The sequence below is a fragment of the Amphiura filiformis genome, chromosome 7 (assembly GCF_039555335.1).
Source record: "Amphiura filiformis chromosome 7, Afil_fr2py, whole genome shotgun sequence".
Classification (NCBI taxonomy): domain Eukaryota; kingdom Metazoa; phylum Echinodermata; class Ophiuroidea; order Amphilepidida; family Amphiuridae; genus Amphiura; species Amphiura filiformis.
In genome coordinates, this window is record NC_092634.1 from 30,442,711 (window position 1) to 30,460,167 (window position 17,457).

Sequence of the window (17,457 nt, forward strand, 5' to 3'; positions counted from 1 at the left end):
GAAAAATCTATATTATTTAGATTTGAAATATAAGATGTAACTCATGGTGTGTACATAACTTTACATGGATCAGCACTGGTCTATAAATACATTTTTTTTTTCAAATTCATTTGCAGGGTTGTTTTTGCTCCAGCATGCTATTCACATTTGGTACTCACAACAAGGTATGTCACAATTATATAGAAATCCTAGTTCATTTGTTTTTATAAACTAAAGTTATTAAAAGATATTCATAACCTCAATAATAAATGCGATGTTCCAATGTCGCACACAATTGACCGGCGTTTGCGTGTGGTTGTTTCGTCGAACAAACTGCGCGCGCGCTGGCTGCCGTATTTGGATTGCGCGCTACCATATTTGCACGGATTGTGATCGCACTTTTGTTATTGGTCGTCCTGTTTTAGCCTGATCGAATTTTGGATAGGGAAGATGTAAAAATCATCTATTTTTATCAATTTTTGCGTTATTTTGTAAGGTGAAGAGATTAAAGTGACGGTTATGAATGAGGTTAATAACTTTGCATCAGTAATATGTCGGGCATTGTGAAAAATCTAAACATTTTGCTTTGGACCTCGGAATATCCCTCGGAGCATAGCCCCTCGGAATATTCCTCGGTTCCAAAGGCAAAATGTTTAGATTTTTCACAATGCCCTCCAAATAACCGATGCGCAGTTATTAACCTCTAAATAATAAAAGGTAATTTTTGTTTTAAAAAACACTTTTGCTCTCAGGAAGTCAGGAGAATATTATACTTAGTAAGTCAATATGCTTAAATGATAGCAGAATTTTGATTCATTGTAATTTGGACACATCGTACGGATGCCAAAGGACAGATACCCTAAACATGCCCTTGAAGGTAGAATACCTGGACACAGGCCTAGAAGTAGACCCCCAAAGCACTGGCTTGACAACATAAAAAGCAGCTGCCAAGAACTTGGGATTACATCAATCTACAATGCAAGGAGTATGGTCACAAACAGAGGCATATGGACTTCCATGGTGAAACGGCTGCTAGCTCCAAGGTTCCCAGGATCCGAGGGAGGAAAGCAATAAGTCCAAGTCCAAGTAATTTGTCAGTCGCAACACATAGTGGTGTAGAGTGATTTTTCCAAATTTTCACTGTTTCACATAGTGACGTATAAGTTTAGAGCTAGCTTTTTAACTAGTAATGATACAGTTTAATAATTTGAACCTTAAACATCAATTTCAAATGGAATCGGGCCACCGAGAGGTAACAGTGTATGTTTTGGGGTTTGGATGAGAGCTCCAAAGCCCAATGTTTGGGGATATAAATTCACACAATCATGTCGCAGTTTCTACATCATGATCGCCATCTTGGTAACCTTTAACTGTTTTTTTATTATTATTGCTTTAACTAAATGTATGAGGGCAGTATGCCAGTTTCATTCATAGACATTACAAGGTGAAAGAGAATCAACTCCGTTATTAGTAACATATCCTTTAAACATGTTTTCTCGGAAACATATTTTGTCCTTTACAGACACTAGTCCTCGTTGTCCTGAAATACTCAATCTATTGTCTTGAAGTGAAGACAGGTCCATAGCCAGGGTCCTCCCATCTTCCAAAAGGTCCCCTTTTGTGAACATAATTTGTCAAAGAGGAAGCCCTGCCAGATCAGTTCTTCTGGGGTGAACCAAACCTGCCTGGTTATCAAATTAATCACTGACAAGGTTATCTCTGAATTTGACAGGTGCTAATTGATGTTTTAATGTTATTGCATCAATTAGCAGTTATCACCTGTTAAATTCAGAGATAACCTTGCCACTGATTAATTTGATAACCAGACAGGTTTGGTTCACCCCAGAAGAATTGCTCTGGCAGGGCTTCCTCTTTAAAATGTGACCAAAAAGTTCTAATAGAATCACTGATGTTTTACCAACTCCCTATCTTTTGATACCCATGTAATTCAGTGAGTGGACACAAATACAAGTACGGAATGTCAAGTTACACAAAGCCCTCAGATGTTGGCTGAAAAGTCAAAAAGCACTAGCACTAGAAAAAGATGAAGAAGAAACAAGTACTGAAATACCTCAAAGTAATGGAAATACACATACAAGTAAGTCATGACACAAATTTTGATCCAGACTAAAGAAGTTTGCATATTGATCTGGAATCACCACTACCATGTGGATAACCTTATTATAATAGATAGCAACCTGGGGGAGATTCTCGTAACAATATCCTAACTTATACCTTAGAGGCTTGTATAGCTATGTATAAACCTCCATGTACTGTGTGGTCGCATTGCCGTTGTGTAACTGTGATCCAGGCCAATGCGGATACCATGGGGGAGGTTCTTCCTGGCTGAAGGTATATGGGGATGTGCCATGGATTTGGGGTACCTTTTCAGCAATTTCGGTATATTGATGGGTGGGTTTTCAGTATAGACCAATGTGCGCAATTGGGCGCATTTGGTTAAAAATGCCCAATTAGGGGAAATTTGAGCACTTTTTGTGAAAAATTGGTACACTAATGGGTGGCAAAAACAGCAAAAAGTAGGTATAGAGAAAGCCAGCATCCAAAAGTCTGTGTGGCACATCCCCATACAAATATTCAAAGACTCGCCCAGCGTATGCATCGTAAGATAATGACAGCTACCAAGATGTCACAGATTTACACATATATAAGAGCATCTCCTACCTCCATGATACAGCCTGTTTAAGATATAACTCAGGATATTGTTACAAGAATTTCGCCCCATAATATGCATGTCATCCTCAAGACCCTGTTAATAGAGGTTATCCATGTTCTATAAGCTGCATATCCTATCAACGACTGCTATACGCCGTAGAAGTGACGTCATAATCGGATTAACTACCATAGCAATAGATGAATACAATTTTTGAATATACCGCGCTGCACTGCAGCAGGTTGCACTCATCACCTGTATTCAATCATATAATAGATTGAATACAATACCGCTCTTTTCAAATAGACTAATCTTACAGGTGCAATCTATGGTTCAATGCATCGGTACCGCATGAACGTTGTAGTGCGGGGCGATATAGCCAAAATTGTATTCATCTATTGCTATGGTAATTAATCCGATTTACTACGTCACTTCTACGGCGTATACCTTGTTTAAGACTTTCAAAAGAAGTACATGCTTGTGCAACCATGACTGTTTCAAAATAGCCCGCCAAAGTCATGCAGGTAACTCCTTTTGAATGAGGAATACTATGGGAACCAGCGCCTTTTGTTAGACGTCACACATGAGTGAAGTGGATAACCTCTATATTAGAATATAAGAGTGAATGATGTGATCTGAATATGCATGTGTAACTTCCACTAGCAATATTTATTAGCAAGATTGAAGTGTTATGATTAAACACATAATATATAATAAAATTTACAGAGCTTTTAGCTTGATCGAGGTGAGGTAGTTGCATTTTCTAAAAAGCTCATAATATGTGACATGATCTGGTCTATGGAGGTCAAAGGCACCAAATATGAAATTGAGATAAAAGCAAAAAATATGGAGTAAAAAACCAATGAAATAACTAAGAAAATACATCACAAAACTTATAATCAAGAATGCTAGACCTTTGGTGTTTTCAGTATATTATAGCATGATGTTTGTATAGGTTATTAATTATAGTAACCCAATTTTCAAAAATGCCATGGACCAGATCGTTTCACTTATACACTTGTGTTACTGTTAGGGATGGTATCAAAACTAAATTGCTGGTCAACCACCAACTTCCTGGCAGAACAGACAGTTTAGCCGTATTCTATTGTTCGCATCCCCAAGTCTATGTTTTGAAGCCATCTCATACTCTACACTGATGATGTCACTCACTGCCTCTAGTTTTAGTGCAAGTTTTATTTATATAATTAATTTTACATAAATACTAGAAATAGTTACAATTCTTAAATAGTATCCACCCTGCTTTGCATTCCTTCCTACCCGTAGCTAATAGAAACAACCTAGCATGAATTAATTCAATAATAATTCCCACAACAAGCATGCTTTATACAGAGAAAGAGTTTATCGTGAGGAGGAAGCAGCATCATGATTTTTCTGGACTTGATGCCTTGATCACCATCTCTGGAGTGTAGCTGATGTACGAAGGAATGCAAACCATCAAATCTTTTAGTCTCAATCATCTCCTGATACTACATGATACCGTAAAAACTCGATAGTTAGCATGTGTGCTTACTATCGAGTGCTTTTAAAATATGCAAACATGAAAAGCCCCATCCACAAAGCTGTGAAGGGTTTTGAGCAAATCATCGATACACCTAGTTATATACGAACAAGTAAACCTGCAAATGTGTGCCTCAACCCCATTAGCTCAGTTGGGATAAAGCGCCGGACTTTGGTACAATTTCATGTTTTCAAAAGCGCTCGACAGTAAGCACATGTGCTAACTATCGAGTTTTTATGGTACTTGCTTTACAAGGGACTATTCCAGTTGAAATCCACACACCCCCTATGGAAGATATGAGCTTAATTTCAGTATGAATTTCAAATGTGGTTACCTGAATGGGTGACTCCATTTAAAATCTACACCCCTGTGTGGGAGATGAAGATCATATCATATATAGACGGTGTATGCATTTGACCTGCAATAGCCCGATCAATCCTCTTGCCTTTCCTTTGCTCTTTGCTGTTATTTCCATCATTTTCAAATCATACTCCAGTTTTTCCTCCAATGTTGAAGCCTGCTGAAGAGATGCGGGCTTATGATCATGATGAGGACTCCATGCTGATGTCTGATGGGAGTCAGTATGATCTTGAAATGGACGGTTTAGGAAGTAGTGTGTTTCATGATGAATGGGACGATGATGAGGATGATTTTCGAGCACAAGATGATGGCACAATGGCCACCGCAACCCTGGATGAAAACGCACAAGCTCAAACGCAAGATCCAGGTCAGGCATGGTGGTGGCCATGGAAACGAAGTTCTGGTGAGTTAAGAGGTCGAAGGTCATTGGTGTCTAAAAGAGGTGCAACAACTATTACTTAAAGAGGGTGACAAAAGGTTTGAACAAGATGCAGATATATATGGCATCAAGCTGGAACCAAAATACCCCACATAAAACATTAGCATAGTTATAATTTTACTATAATTTTAGTTTGCATTTTGATACTAATCTAGAGTATATAGTGACATTTGCATGTTTTAGATAACAGCATTGTATTTTTTTTATTGCTTTCATTTCAATCCATAACACGTACCTCCTGAGAATTTAACTCAATAACAGATCCCTTACCCTAACTCCAACTTCAGTTATATATAATCATGCTGTGCATGTTTCTGATGTGCTGTACTGATCATGAATCTAGTTTATACTACCCTCATGTGCTGATAATGCATGATGAAATAACATTTTTATCACCATATATTCTTGCTTTCAAAATTTCCTTCATGATTATATTTCATTTTGTTTTTTCAAAGCCATTATATTATACTCACACACCTAAAAATCAGGTTTCTGGTTAAGATACCAGATCCATAGGCCGTGCAGTTTATCCATTTTTTTAAGTCCTTGGTTCAGAAACTTGTGCAGCATACACTTTAAAAAGAGAAAATACACTATCAATTTATGGGTGTCTTAGTTCTAGTTTTGTGAGAAGAGTCCTTTAAAGCATAACAACAAACAAACCTAAAAATCACTGACATTTGTAAAGTTTCCTTTAAGACTCCCATCATCTGAAATTTAAAGTCAAGACAAATGTAATAATACTTTCAGAACATAATATGTTCCTTATTTAGCAAAATCAATTTTCAGTTTATCCATAATAGTGATAACTTCATCAAAATTTAACCCTTCAGTTCAAAAGATGTTTTACTGAACTGTGCCCAAATGTTTGATTATTTATACACTATAAAGTAAATCTTATTTATGTCATTTATGAGAGTGGTCTATTTTACTTAATCATAAATATTTTTTCCTGCAAACCATAGATTCAACAGTAAAAGCTCAGAAGAAAAACAGAAGGAAGAAATCTCGTCGCAGCAGCAGCAGACGACAATCAAATAGCAGACGACAAACAAATTTACAAGGGGATGAACCAGACAGGAGGAATTCTGGGAAACTGAAATGTCAATTCCGTTTAGTAGATCATGCCACATGTCCACACTGTAATCCTACGTGTCCAAAGCTTACAAATCCATTCACAGGTATGTATTATATCTAGAAACACCTAAAATACTATCTAGAAATACCAAAGGGATGAACCTTTTTTCTTTCCTCCTTACTTCTTTCTTTCCCCCTCACTAATCCTAACCGAACTACAGGGAGGTAAATCTTCTGGAATTCGGAAATTTGGCCATAAAAAACAAAAATTTCGGAAATGTAAAAAATGTTCCATACCGCGCGCAAGCCAACAGCCACCTGTCCAAGGACCAGATGGATTTTCAGGAAATGGATATGTTGCCCATTTACATCCCTGGAACTTAACTTTACAAAAGCTCAATTCACAAGCATCTACAAGCCCAGATATCCTACGTTTCGATTGCATCATCATGTGAACAGTCATATAGACACCTCCATGGCAAGGTATTCCTGGTCTTCTTCTTTCTTTCTTTCTTCCTTCCTTCCTTCTTTCCTTCCCCTCATCAAAAATCACCTTAGTTTCTTTCCAAAGAATATAAACTTTTCTACTCACATTTGTTCATATCCACTTGATTTGCAGGTGAAGATATGGAGTTCTTATCGTTCATGAGACTCTTTGGGCTTGATCTAGGTGCCATTGCAGCACAGATGGGTCTAGATGAACAGTCATTAGCTCTCCTTGATCCAGCAGCAGCGATGGAACTATTAGCAGCAGCTGTAAGGGGACCATGAAATCAGGGATAAATACAGAGTTATTATTATTTTGTTTATTAACCCCATGAGAACTACCTGCCGATTGGCCAAAAAGAAGTTTTCATTATCAATTGGACCAATCAGCAACATCGTTAGAATAATTTCACCACTCAAAAAAATTGGGGTGAATTATTTGCAAAGCTCCATTCTGATTGGTGATTAAAATGAAGATATCATGTAATTGACTAATCAGAGGCAATGTAAGATCGGCAGGTAGTGCTCAGGGGGTTAAGATTGCACTATTCGAAAAATGGGCATATACCCCTTATAGAATATATGAAATTAATCTCCCACACAGCGAGTGTAGATTTCAAATCACCCATTCAAGGAACCCCATTTGATATTCACACTCCCTGTGTGGAAGATATAAGAACATGTTTCAATAGGGGGTGTATGGATTTCAACTGGAATAGCCCAACAGTTACGGTTGATCTTTCCGGTTGGAATTTTCAACATTTCAAAACCTCCTATGTGTCATTGGCCCCTGAACATGTTTAAAGCAAAACCTCCTATGTAACCTTTTGGCAGTTTTGTTTTAAACATGTTCAGGGGCCACAATCACATAGGTTTTTCCTGTCCAACAATATTATGTTACAGGGAGGGGGTCAGCCTCCTTACCTGACCAAATCCACTTTCCCTTACAGGATGCCATCGAATATTTGGTTTGTTCCCTTACACTTATTTTCAAGGTAAACAAAATAAAACCTTGGCATACAAATAGCTTATTTTTGTATTGACCAAAAAAATCCATCTGTATTTTTTAACAAAATTAACAATAAAATTACCAACATTTGTTTCCATGCTCTAGGAGTTACTTTTAAAGGAGTAGAAAAAAAATGTGTTCATAGCCTTAATTTTTAAGAGCAAAGTAATCTTTAATCATGCTTAGGCGAATGTACATCCAATTCACAAAAGAGTTATGTACTCTTTACAAAGACTCTTACAAACTAAGTTAACAAGAACTCAACATTTCTTTGAAAATATTTATCTGATATATTTTGTAAAGAAACTGTTGACCCCCTGGACACTACTGGTCATCTAACAGCATTTCTGATTGGTGGATAACTTGAAATACTCATTTAAATTGCCAATTATGACTAGGCTTTAAATTATTTATTGTCAAACTTGCATTTGCAGATGATCTTATTAATACCCTCCTTGATTGGTTCAAAATTGGACACAATATTCATTTTGACCAATCGGCAGGTAGTTCTCATGGGGTTAATTTAAAAGAGATCTTGTCAGTACATGATAAGAGAAGAAAGTGTTGTGAATTTTGTTTTTGTAGTTTGTAATAATATTTGTTTTGTATTCAATCTGTATATATTTTACTCAGGGCAACTTTGGAAAGTTATGTGCCTTGTTTTGAAATGCAAAAATATGATGTTATATTTATCTTATAAAATCATTAATATTATTTATACATAAACAAAGAAAACAATTTTAAGCTTACCACTGAAAGTATTCACTCAGCTGCTGAAGTTTGCCACTCACTAGGATCCACAACATGCTCATCTATCAGGGGCACAGTTCTTAAACCCCAATACATTTGTACATTCATTGAATGACCTTAGAAAATTTGGGTACAAAAACTCATACTCTGCAACTTGAGGTCACATTTTGCACTATGATTATGTAATTGAGGTTATTGGACTATGACATTGGGATGAGGCTATTGTGGTCCATAGTGACTTTTCTGTGACTGTAAGAAATAAGATAACGATATCATGGGACCAGTATTTTATGATTTTTTGGTAATATCAAGTTGTGTAGAATATACATAAAATTTTACCTCATTCAACCATTAGTAAACACATTTCTTTTGGAATACCCTACCACTGTAGATTTTCAATGGTGCCCAGCTGCGTGCATGCCATTCTATATCAATACACAGTGTTATGAGTCTTATATTTTCTGCCTTATATAAACCGAACAAACTTTACCAAGGGAAGGAAATGGGCTCTTCCATTTGAAATCAGTCATACCCCTGTGAAAGATTTAAGAAAATCTTCCACACAGAGGGGGTATGCTTTTCAAATGAAGTTATCTATGGTTAATTATTTTGAGGCCCTTACTCCCTATGTATCATGGCTTCAAATGGAAGTTACCCATTTTGTGTATTTTATTTGAAACCCATACTGTTTCTATGGAAGACTTTAGCCAAATCTTCAACAGGGGGATAGTGAATTTCAAATGGAATAGCCCAAAATGAAACATTTGATCATGGTAAGATCAAACATTTTTTATGTCAATTTTGTAAATGTTGCACTGTAAATTATGACAAATACTGTAAATATGTACATATGCACAAAAAGCATAGGTCTACGTGGTGATCATGACTCATCCACATACTGATGTACCAGAGAAGATGCATCTTCCCTGGATGTACTGACTAATTCATTGGTCAAAAACAGACAAATGAACCCCCTGGGGTGGTGTGCCACTGATAATTTGAAAGAGGACCCATCAATATACTAATTTTTCGGCTAAAGTAACATAAATTGTCTTGATTTTTTACAACTTTTCCCTGAAATTTCATATTTTTTTGGCTACAGTAAGTCAAAATAGGGCTATTTTAGTGTTTTTGGAAAAAAAAATTGAGAAAATTTTGAAAAAAGGACACCGATGATCCATATACCAAAATTGGGCTTGAAAGGGGGATCCTTGATATACCAAAAGGCTGAAATTGCTACCCATGTTTGCGGCATGTCCCTGTATGGTCATTTGTACTATAATCAAATTAAGTATTTCTTGGCCAAATTGGAACACTGTGAACGCTAGTGGCTCCGCGATAAACACACACTAATATAGCGCGGTGCAGAAGAAAGTATACACGCGCCTTACACTGCGTACACGCTTAGTACACTACATGGACGCAACACACATGTTCCAGTTTGGCCAAGAAATACTTAATTTGACTATAATTATGCATGAGGTTAAACTGAAGTTGGATAATAGATAATAGTACACATTCAGATTTATAGACTCAAAGTTTATGGGACCAGATGAGGTGACATCATGCGATCAAGCAATTGAATACCTGAATACAAAACCCACCCAAGTCCATGGAAAGTGATTTTCGAGAAAACTAAAAAAAACATGTGCATCATACATGCTGGGTTTCACATGCTCAGTAGACGCACATAGAAGGTGGATTTGGATTCAACTTTTATGCATATAATAGGTCTATGTATAAGCAACGATTTCCCATGCTTAACTCAATTGGCCAAAGTATTGGCTTGGGTGGGTTTTGTATTCAGGTATTCAATTGGTCAGAAGTTTTCATTGTTTTTTATAATACATGGGAATACATTTTCTTCCCATGTATTTTGAGTCTTTGGGATATTGGCTTGTGAGCTATATAACTGATATCAACAAAATGTCACAAATTTGCACAAATTGGAATGATTAAAAGTTGTACAAATAAACTGGGTTTTGGTGAAAACAAAAGGCTATTTCAGTTGAAATCCATACACCCTCTATGGAAGACATGATCTTCATTTCCCACACAGGGAGTGTAAATTTCAAAAAGAGTCATCCATTCAGGTAATCCCATTTGAATTTCACACTCCCTGTGTCGGAGATTAAGGTCATGTCTTCCATAGGGGGTGTATAGATTTCAACTGGAATGGGCCACTGGTACTATGACATTGACTGGCATGCTACATGTTCTGTATATGTGACCTCACTTACTCTACTCAGTCTGATGTTGACAATGATATTATGTTGATAAAATATATTAGTTGAAACAACTTCAAAGACATCTTCTTTCCAGTGTATAAATTTCACCAAATATACAATACAAAAATTCATTTGGATTTTAAGCCTTAAAATGAAATTTCAAGACTTTATGATGAATGATAAGTAACTCAAAGCTGATGAAGTTATCTGACATCAGCAGGAGTGGAATAGATTAGGTCACATGTTGTCATGTACAGCCTTATAATGATTGACGGGTTAGTTGGTATTTAAGAGAAGGTTTTGGTGCACATATCAGGCATGAGAATGGCTTTTTTTAAATAACCAGAAAAAGTGTGTGAATTCAAGCTTAAAATTCCCAAAATGGGCTTTAAAAATGCGTAAAAATGCAAAATAGCCTAATTCAGACTAAACCTGAACATTCTTATGCCTGACAAATGGAAAGAGACATATTACAGTATGTACATCCATGGGCGTCAATCCTGGAGAGGGAATGTGTCCCTCACACCTTTTGGCAAAATAACCCATTTTTTTTGTTCTTTTAAGTCACTTTTTGACTGAAAGGTCACATGTTCCCCCTCCCCCCACACACACACATTTCAAGACATATTGGCACCTATGTGTACATAATTATTACATTTTCTTGGTTATTTGGTAAAGAATCAAGGTTTTGGGTGCACACATGTACTAAAACATCATATATTACAATGTACAGTCTGCTAAAAGTGCTGGGTTATTTTGGTATTAGAGCAAGGCAAAGTTTGGGCGCATATAAGGACTACGACAAATTACAAATGTAAGACCTATTATAGCTGCTGGTTACTTGGTTTAAGAGCAAGGTTTTGGGTGCAGACATGGACTAAGACAAATTGCCATGTGAATGTTAGAAAATTAGTAGCATAAATAGCTGCCTTTAAGATTTTAATGTTTTGCAACATGCAAATGATGTCATATATATTCAAATTGAACTTTATAAAGGCAGCCATTAGAATCACAACTTTCTCACACTCATATGACAATACAGGATTGTATTATACAGACAAAATATACAAACATGATTTTCGAAGTTATCTTTCAACAGCAATTGAGATAGCATTGATATCTTCCACAGGGGGTGTTGATTTCAAATGGAATAGCCCCATTGACAATTTTCAGCATCAATCATACATCTCAGGAACCAAAACTACTGTTGATTTCTGCATAATTATTAGCTTGGGTAATAAATAAAAGTGAAAATGGACTTCCTACTAAACACAGACCAATATTGCTTGAACATTTCAAAATATTACACTTCTGGGAAGTGTAAATGTTTGTCAATTACCAGAGAAAATGACACAAATCAAATTTTGTCACAGAAGTAGACTGGGAGGCCATGAAATCCAAAGTTACCTTTGGAGGAGAATGTAGTGTATCTCTGTATTGCCATGTGCCTATAGTGTCTCGCCTCAAGTTTAGAATAATGACCTGTTGGATTTCACAGTGGCATATTATATTAGAATCCGTGCATTTATATGGTTGTGTGGCCAGGGTATGGACAAATCGCCCTTTACATAATTATGTGTATATGCCCTGCGGGATTAGGTAAGTGCGCAATTTGAATCTGCCACTGCAAAATCCAACATAGAGTTACTCGTGACTTGAGACGAGATAGACTATAGCAAACATTGACTTTTCCCAAAATTGTTATGTGCTAATATCATGCACTAAACAATATAAATAAAACCTTACAAACACTGTTTCAAGATACTAAATCGTTTGATTATAGCCTTTAGTGGAATATACCAGAGGTAAATCTTTTGGTCCCATGAGTGACAATACAAGACAAAGAACTTGCCATAGCCTCCTGCATAGGGGCCATAGCCTCCTGCATAGGGGCTATATCGAGTCCCAAGTTCTCCTAGTCTCCTCTGCAGCCAGTTTGATTCCGCTGGCTCCACACTCAAATTTGTATGGAGAGTGAGCAGAATCAAACTGACTGCGGAGGAGACAAAACCTCTCCTGTCTAACTTCTTTGCATAAATCACACAACCAAAATACCTGTCAATTAAAATTACTTCCACCACCAAATATTTGGTGTTGATATTTATTTGTTATATTATAAGTGTATCAACTGGTTATAAAAAAGCATCATATACATATTTTGTTCGCAGATTTAAGCTTAAAGTTATTTTGTTTATTTAAGTGTACGTAACTGTTGTACAGTGTACTTGGTTAAGATTTTACAAATTAAAGTATTAAGATTAACAGTATTGAATTCAATTGTTTTATAGTGTTTTTGATTTCTTTGTTATAATTTTATATAAATTTGGTCTCATTAGCATATAATCATATATTAGGCACTTAAGAAATAATTCAAACTATAAAAAACAGGGTGTTAAAAAAAGAGGAATGCAACAGCTAAACTCACAAAGCACCCGCAAGCGCGGGTATCCCAAGTGATGCGATTGCATCATCATGCAAACAGTCATTTGGGCATGGAAAGCTTGGTTGGCCAAGGTAGACCCTGTTGTAAGGTATAGCCGTGCGCGTATCTGGCACCCGAGGGGTCCCTGGTTCAAAATTGCACCCAAAAAAAAAAGTTTTCTCTTCTTCTTTCTTTCTTCCTTCCTTCTTTCTCTCCCCTTGCCAAAATAGGCCTGGGGCATTAGGGTTAAAACTATACTCGCCAGCAGAGATAACTTTGTTGTATCTGACATCCCATCCCACTCAAAGTAGAAACATGCTATAATTTTCTGTCTTGCTTGATACATAAATTGGAATCTGGGTTACCATACGTGTGGTATCCTTCAAGTGCAAAACTTGCAACGCCCCTCATGGATGACATCAGATACCAGCATTCTGAGTTTATCTCTGCCGGTGACTATAATGATGTACATGTACTGTACAGTCATCTGCGAAAGGTTCAAATTGCGATTAACTAAATCTGGTCAACTAGAAAACTCACTTATTGATTAGATTAAATCACTGATGTTGCAGCCAAAACCTTAGGCCTTCAGCTGGGTGGATGACCTAGTTGTCCGAGGTCAACCAGCAAGGAAGTTTATCTTGATGACCCGATCCCAACCATGTGATTGATTAACTCTATAGTTTGATCAGCTCTTAATAGGCGGGAAATGTTAGGCTTTTGCCACTACGCCGAAAAGTAGACCCACGTTAAGGGTGCTATCAGTGACCTGTCTGGCCTATATTTAGTGTGCTAAAGAAAGTACAGGACTTCAATTAATAATTTGTGATGCTTCTGGCGAGATGTCATAAGAGAATTCTCAAAATTAAATATTTTGATATTAATCCGTGATGTTATAAGGCCCGCCGATTACGAGCTGATCAAAGTATAACATTGACAACATTGTCATTTTGAATTGGTTTGAACGGGGACTCAAAGAAGCAGTGTGGGTACGAGCCGAACAACAGTCCCTCAACAGGAGCGGAGGCGTTGGATAATAACACAATATTTCATGCCATTTTTATTTTGACACTTATCCTTTCACTTTGGTAAATCACTAATGTTCCTACTATAAAATACTTGCATATACACCCAATATTATAATAGCAAATAGACATAGACTGGTATATCAAATAATTCCACATGATCATAACATACAAGTAGATGGTAGTACATGTCAAAACAGGCATTTAGTCAACTTGGCTTCCTTAAGACTTTACTGTTACACTAGTGTAGCGTCCATGTGTTACACATGTGCCATAGTGTTTGGGGGGCACCGACCATGATTGGGGGCACCGGCCCTGATAGGGGGAGCATAAACCATTTTCTTCGGCAATTTTCCTATGGGATTTTCTAAATTTTCATATTGACTGAGGGGCAAGTTTCCCTCCCATGTGCACCTATGACGCTACGCCACTGTGCGAAATCAAAAGGGGTGCATCTGTAGCAAGCAATATGGCGCAGAGTGACTGCGCCCAGCAGATACACCGCCTTTGATCGTGTGTGTATCACACACGGTCGCTGTCTTTTGGAAGCCAAATGGACTATAGTACATCATATTCAACATTACTATACACTGCTTAATTTACAGCATTCCCATTTTATGGGTGATAAAACAACACTATTATTTATGGTTTTCTACTTAAAAAATAAATTTTAGACAATAAATGTTTTTATTATCCTCTACCATGTGACAGACCATAAGCAGGTCCAATATTTTGTGTAGTATCCACTGTTATAAATAATTGGACCTACCTGTCGTCTATCACACGGTAGAGGACAACAAAAACAAAAATTTATATTTTTATCAAAAATTTATATCGTTTATTCTCATTCTTAGTCAGTTAAATATTATTTCAATAACTATAAATTATTTCATAGAGCAAAAAAAGTTATCAATATAAAAACTCCCCTTATTCTAAAATGAAAGAAACTTGCTTACAACTTTACGGCTTCAGTTGCGTATACTGCAAGTGAGTATTACAAACTAAGTCTACGCATCCAATGCACTATATATGCACACCTCTGCAAGTGTGTTATGCGTTATCAATATTCTTGATGACATTAGGTTCATCTGCAGCTTGATAGACAACACCTGATATCATGCGATTGTCCAATCACATTATGTTCCTATGAAGTAGACCACTCCCACTGAATAAGAATGACAAATATTTTCATACACAGAAAACTCATCATATCTAGTACTATATAAGGGATAACAAAGAAACAAATTATTCTTCTCTTTGGTCTTAAAAATTGAGTAAAAATAATAATACATTGAAGAAGATTTATGAATAAAATTATCATTGCAACAATGAGGCACATATTCTAAATATGTATAAAAAAGACATTTTAATGTCTTTTTTACACTGATGAGGCACTGATTATTTGTTCATGTTTTTTTTTAAATATATGCAGCATATGTTTATGTACCAACATAAATTCATTATTTTTGGGACTCTCCAGATCCGCAGAAAAAAAAATTGCAATGTATTTGGAGTCAAAATACACGATTTGCACTGCAAATAATGGAATTGCGTATTCTTAGCACTATCAGGCCTACAATAATATAATACCTTCTATTCCCCAAGATAATCACCAAGCCACCTATCTCCTTCCAATACAAACTGCACAACATAGTATTGCACAAGCCAGTGATCTCCTTGAAATACTAAGCACGCAAAATAGTGTAAGACACGTTAGGCGGTCTACTTGTTTGATTTTGCGGTCATGAATCACTGATAGCGGCTGTAAGGATGAGTACAAGGTACTTTGTAAAACAGACCTGGGATTAATGTAAAACAAGTCTGCATTGCTAGTATGATCCTGTGCAATTCCACTTGAATAGCTGGGCTGATAAAGCCCATAACAAAGATTCCCCTAACAGTTCCCATCCATGTACAAGATCACACTAGCAATTTACTGGGTTCTAATGTGATGCGACGGAGAAAGAGAGAGTAGTCACTCGGTCTTGGTCTATATATACCATACACAAAAGTATTAATTTATCCAGAGATAATAAAAAGGTAGAAATAGACCACAAAGTCATGTCAATGAGGGTCTATATCTTCCCATGAAGTGTATGATACATAGGCCTACTGCAAAATTCACTGTCTCTATGCTTTGGTTCATCTCAAGTTCGGCAGTGACCCAATGCTTTACCATGGTTGCAACGCAGGCTTCTCAACAAACTGCCCTTGTACACATATGTGATGCGATCAAGCAAAATCAGTTGGACCTCAGAAATATTAAATTTTGATTTTCTTATATGCTAGTTAACATCATTTACAAAGATGCATTGTGCAGAAAACCCCATTTAAATTGAGCAACCAATTCCAAAGATATGAGCAACTTAAGAGTTTCCAAAACAAGAAAAAAAAAGGAAATATTACCTTTAGCTATATCTCAAAATCGATATTTCCAAGTTCCGACTGATTTGGCTTGATCGCATCACATATGTGTGCACTCTCTTCGCCATTAACTTAACTTGTGCAATATGATACTGCAGCCAGCGAAATACACATCTACATCACTACCAAACTTGAGTTCCAAAGTGTACCATAAACATTACAGTATAAGTGCAGGAACACTGGATGCCATGGGGAATTTGTTGAGCAATAGAACACTCAGCACTCATGAATATGCATGAACGACAGCTACATAGAAACCATAATTATGCTGACTCTCTGCAGTTATCACTCTCTTAGCAATTCCCCTTGAATAGATAGGCTGATACAGCCCATAACAAAGACTTCATTGTCAGTTCCCATCTATGTATATATGTGATGTGTGACAGTTCAACCTGTTAATGTCACTATCATGAGAATAGTGTCTGAACATAGTTTGGATAGGTTAGCAGATCCATATTGTTGTGTGAAATGTCCAATTCACCCCTTACTAGGTAAAGGATACCATTCCATGGTGATGAGATGTAGCACTTTTTTAGACCCAGTCTTTTGGATTCTTCAATACCTGTAGCAGCTCGTGCTCTTTGCTGCCTTCCTTTGGTGTATGCTTGTATGCCCATTTCTGAAATAAGATTGAATGAAACAAAACATTGTAACATAAAAACAGCTTATTTGTACCCTGGGATTTATACTGGATTTCTTAAACCTACAGAATACATCACCTATCAGGGCCCTGACACTCAGTTCAGAAGTGTGTTACTGCGTGGAAGCGGCCATTGACCCTGGAACTACCGGCCGCGTAGGCGCACTTGTATGCGCCCTATATGCGTTATTGATCGCGTTGGATGCTTGTGCTGGCGACGCGTTCATTAGCACCCCAGCACCCATTAGCACCCCATGGCAGCAATTTGTGGTTCGCAGGATCTTTTTTTCAGGCTCTGTAGCGTGCAAATTTAGCTGGTGCGATTTTACAGTCTACCGTGTGGTATAATGTTCCTATGATAACAAAAAACCAAGTCTTCTCGGAGTTCTGTCACTTTTTAATCAGTGTTTTTCCCTTAATTTTCACTA

The 17,457-nt window shown here is 36.9% G+C and overlaps 2 protein-coding genes across 4 annotated transcripts in view; one reads left to right on the forward strand and one right to left on the reverse strand.

Annotated features, from left to right (window-relative positions):
* Positions 1-9,321, forward strand: part of LOC140157005 (palmitoleoyl-protein carboxylesterase notum1'-like) — a 40,577-nt gene extending 31,256 nt beyond the window's left edge. For 2 of the 3 annotated variants that reach the window (XM_072180057.1, XM_072180058.1), the window contains 5 exons: positions 117-164; positions 1,932-2,077; positions 4,666-4,932; positions 5,934-6,149; positions 6,665-9,321. In XM_072180057.1, the coding sequence (XP_072036158.1) occupies positions 117-164; positions 1,932-2,077; positions 4,666-4,932; positions 5,934-6,149; positions 6,665-6,816 (829 nt within the window). In that variant the 3' untranslated portion in view covers positions 6,817-9,321. The remainder of the gene's footprint in view (positions 1-116; positions 165-1,931; positions 2,078-4,665; positions 4,933-5,933; positions 6,150-6,664) is intronic. The other variant, XM_072180059.1, reaches the window with a different exon arrangement.
* A 2,177-nt stretch (positions 9,322-11,498) lies between these two features.
* The window catches only part of LOC140157006 (oxygen-dependent coproporphyrinogen-III oxidase-like), a 32,936-nt gene continuing 26,977 nt past the window's right edge, over positions 11,499-17,457 (reverse strand). The window contains exon 13 of the mRNA XM_072180061.1: positions 11,499-17,008. Within this exon, the coding sequence (XP_072036162.1) occupies positions 16,922-17,008 (87 nt within the window). The 3' untranslated portion in view covers positions 11,499-16,921. The remainder of the gene's footprint in view (positions 17,009-17,457) is intronic.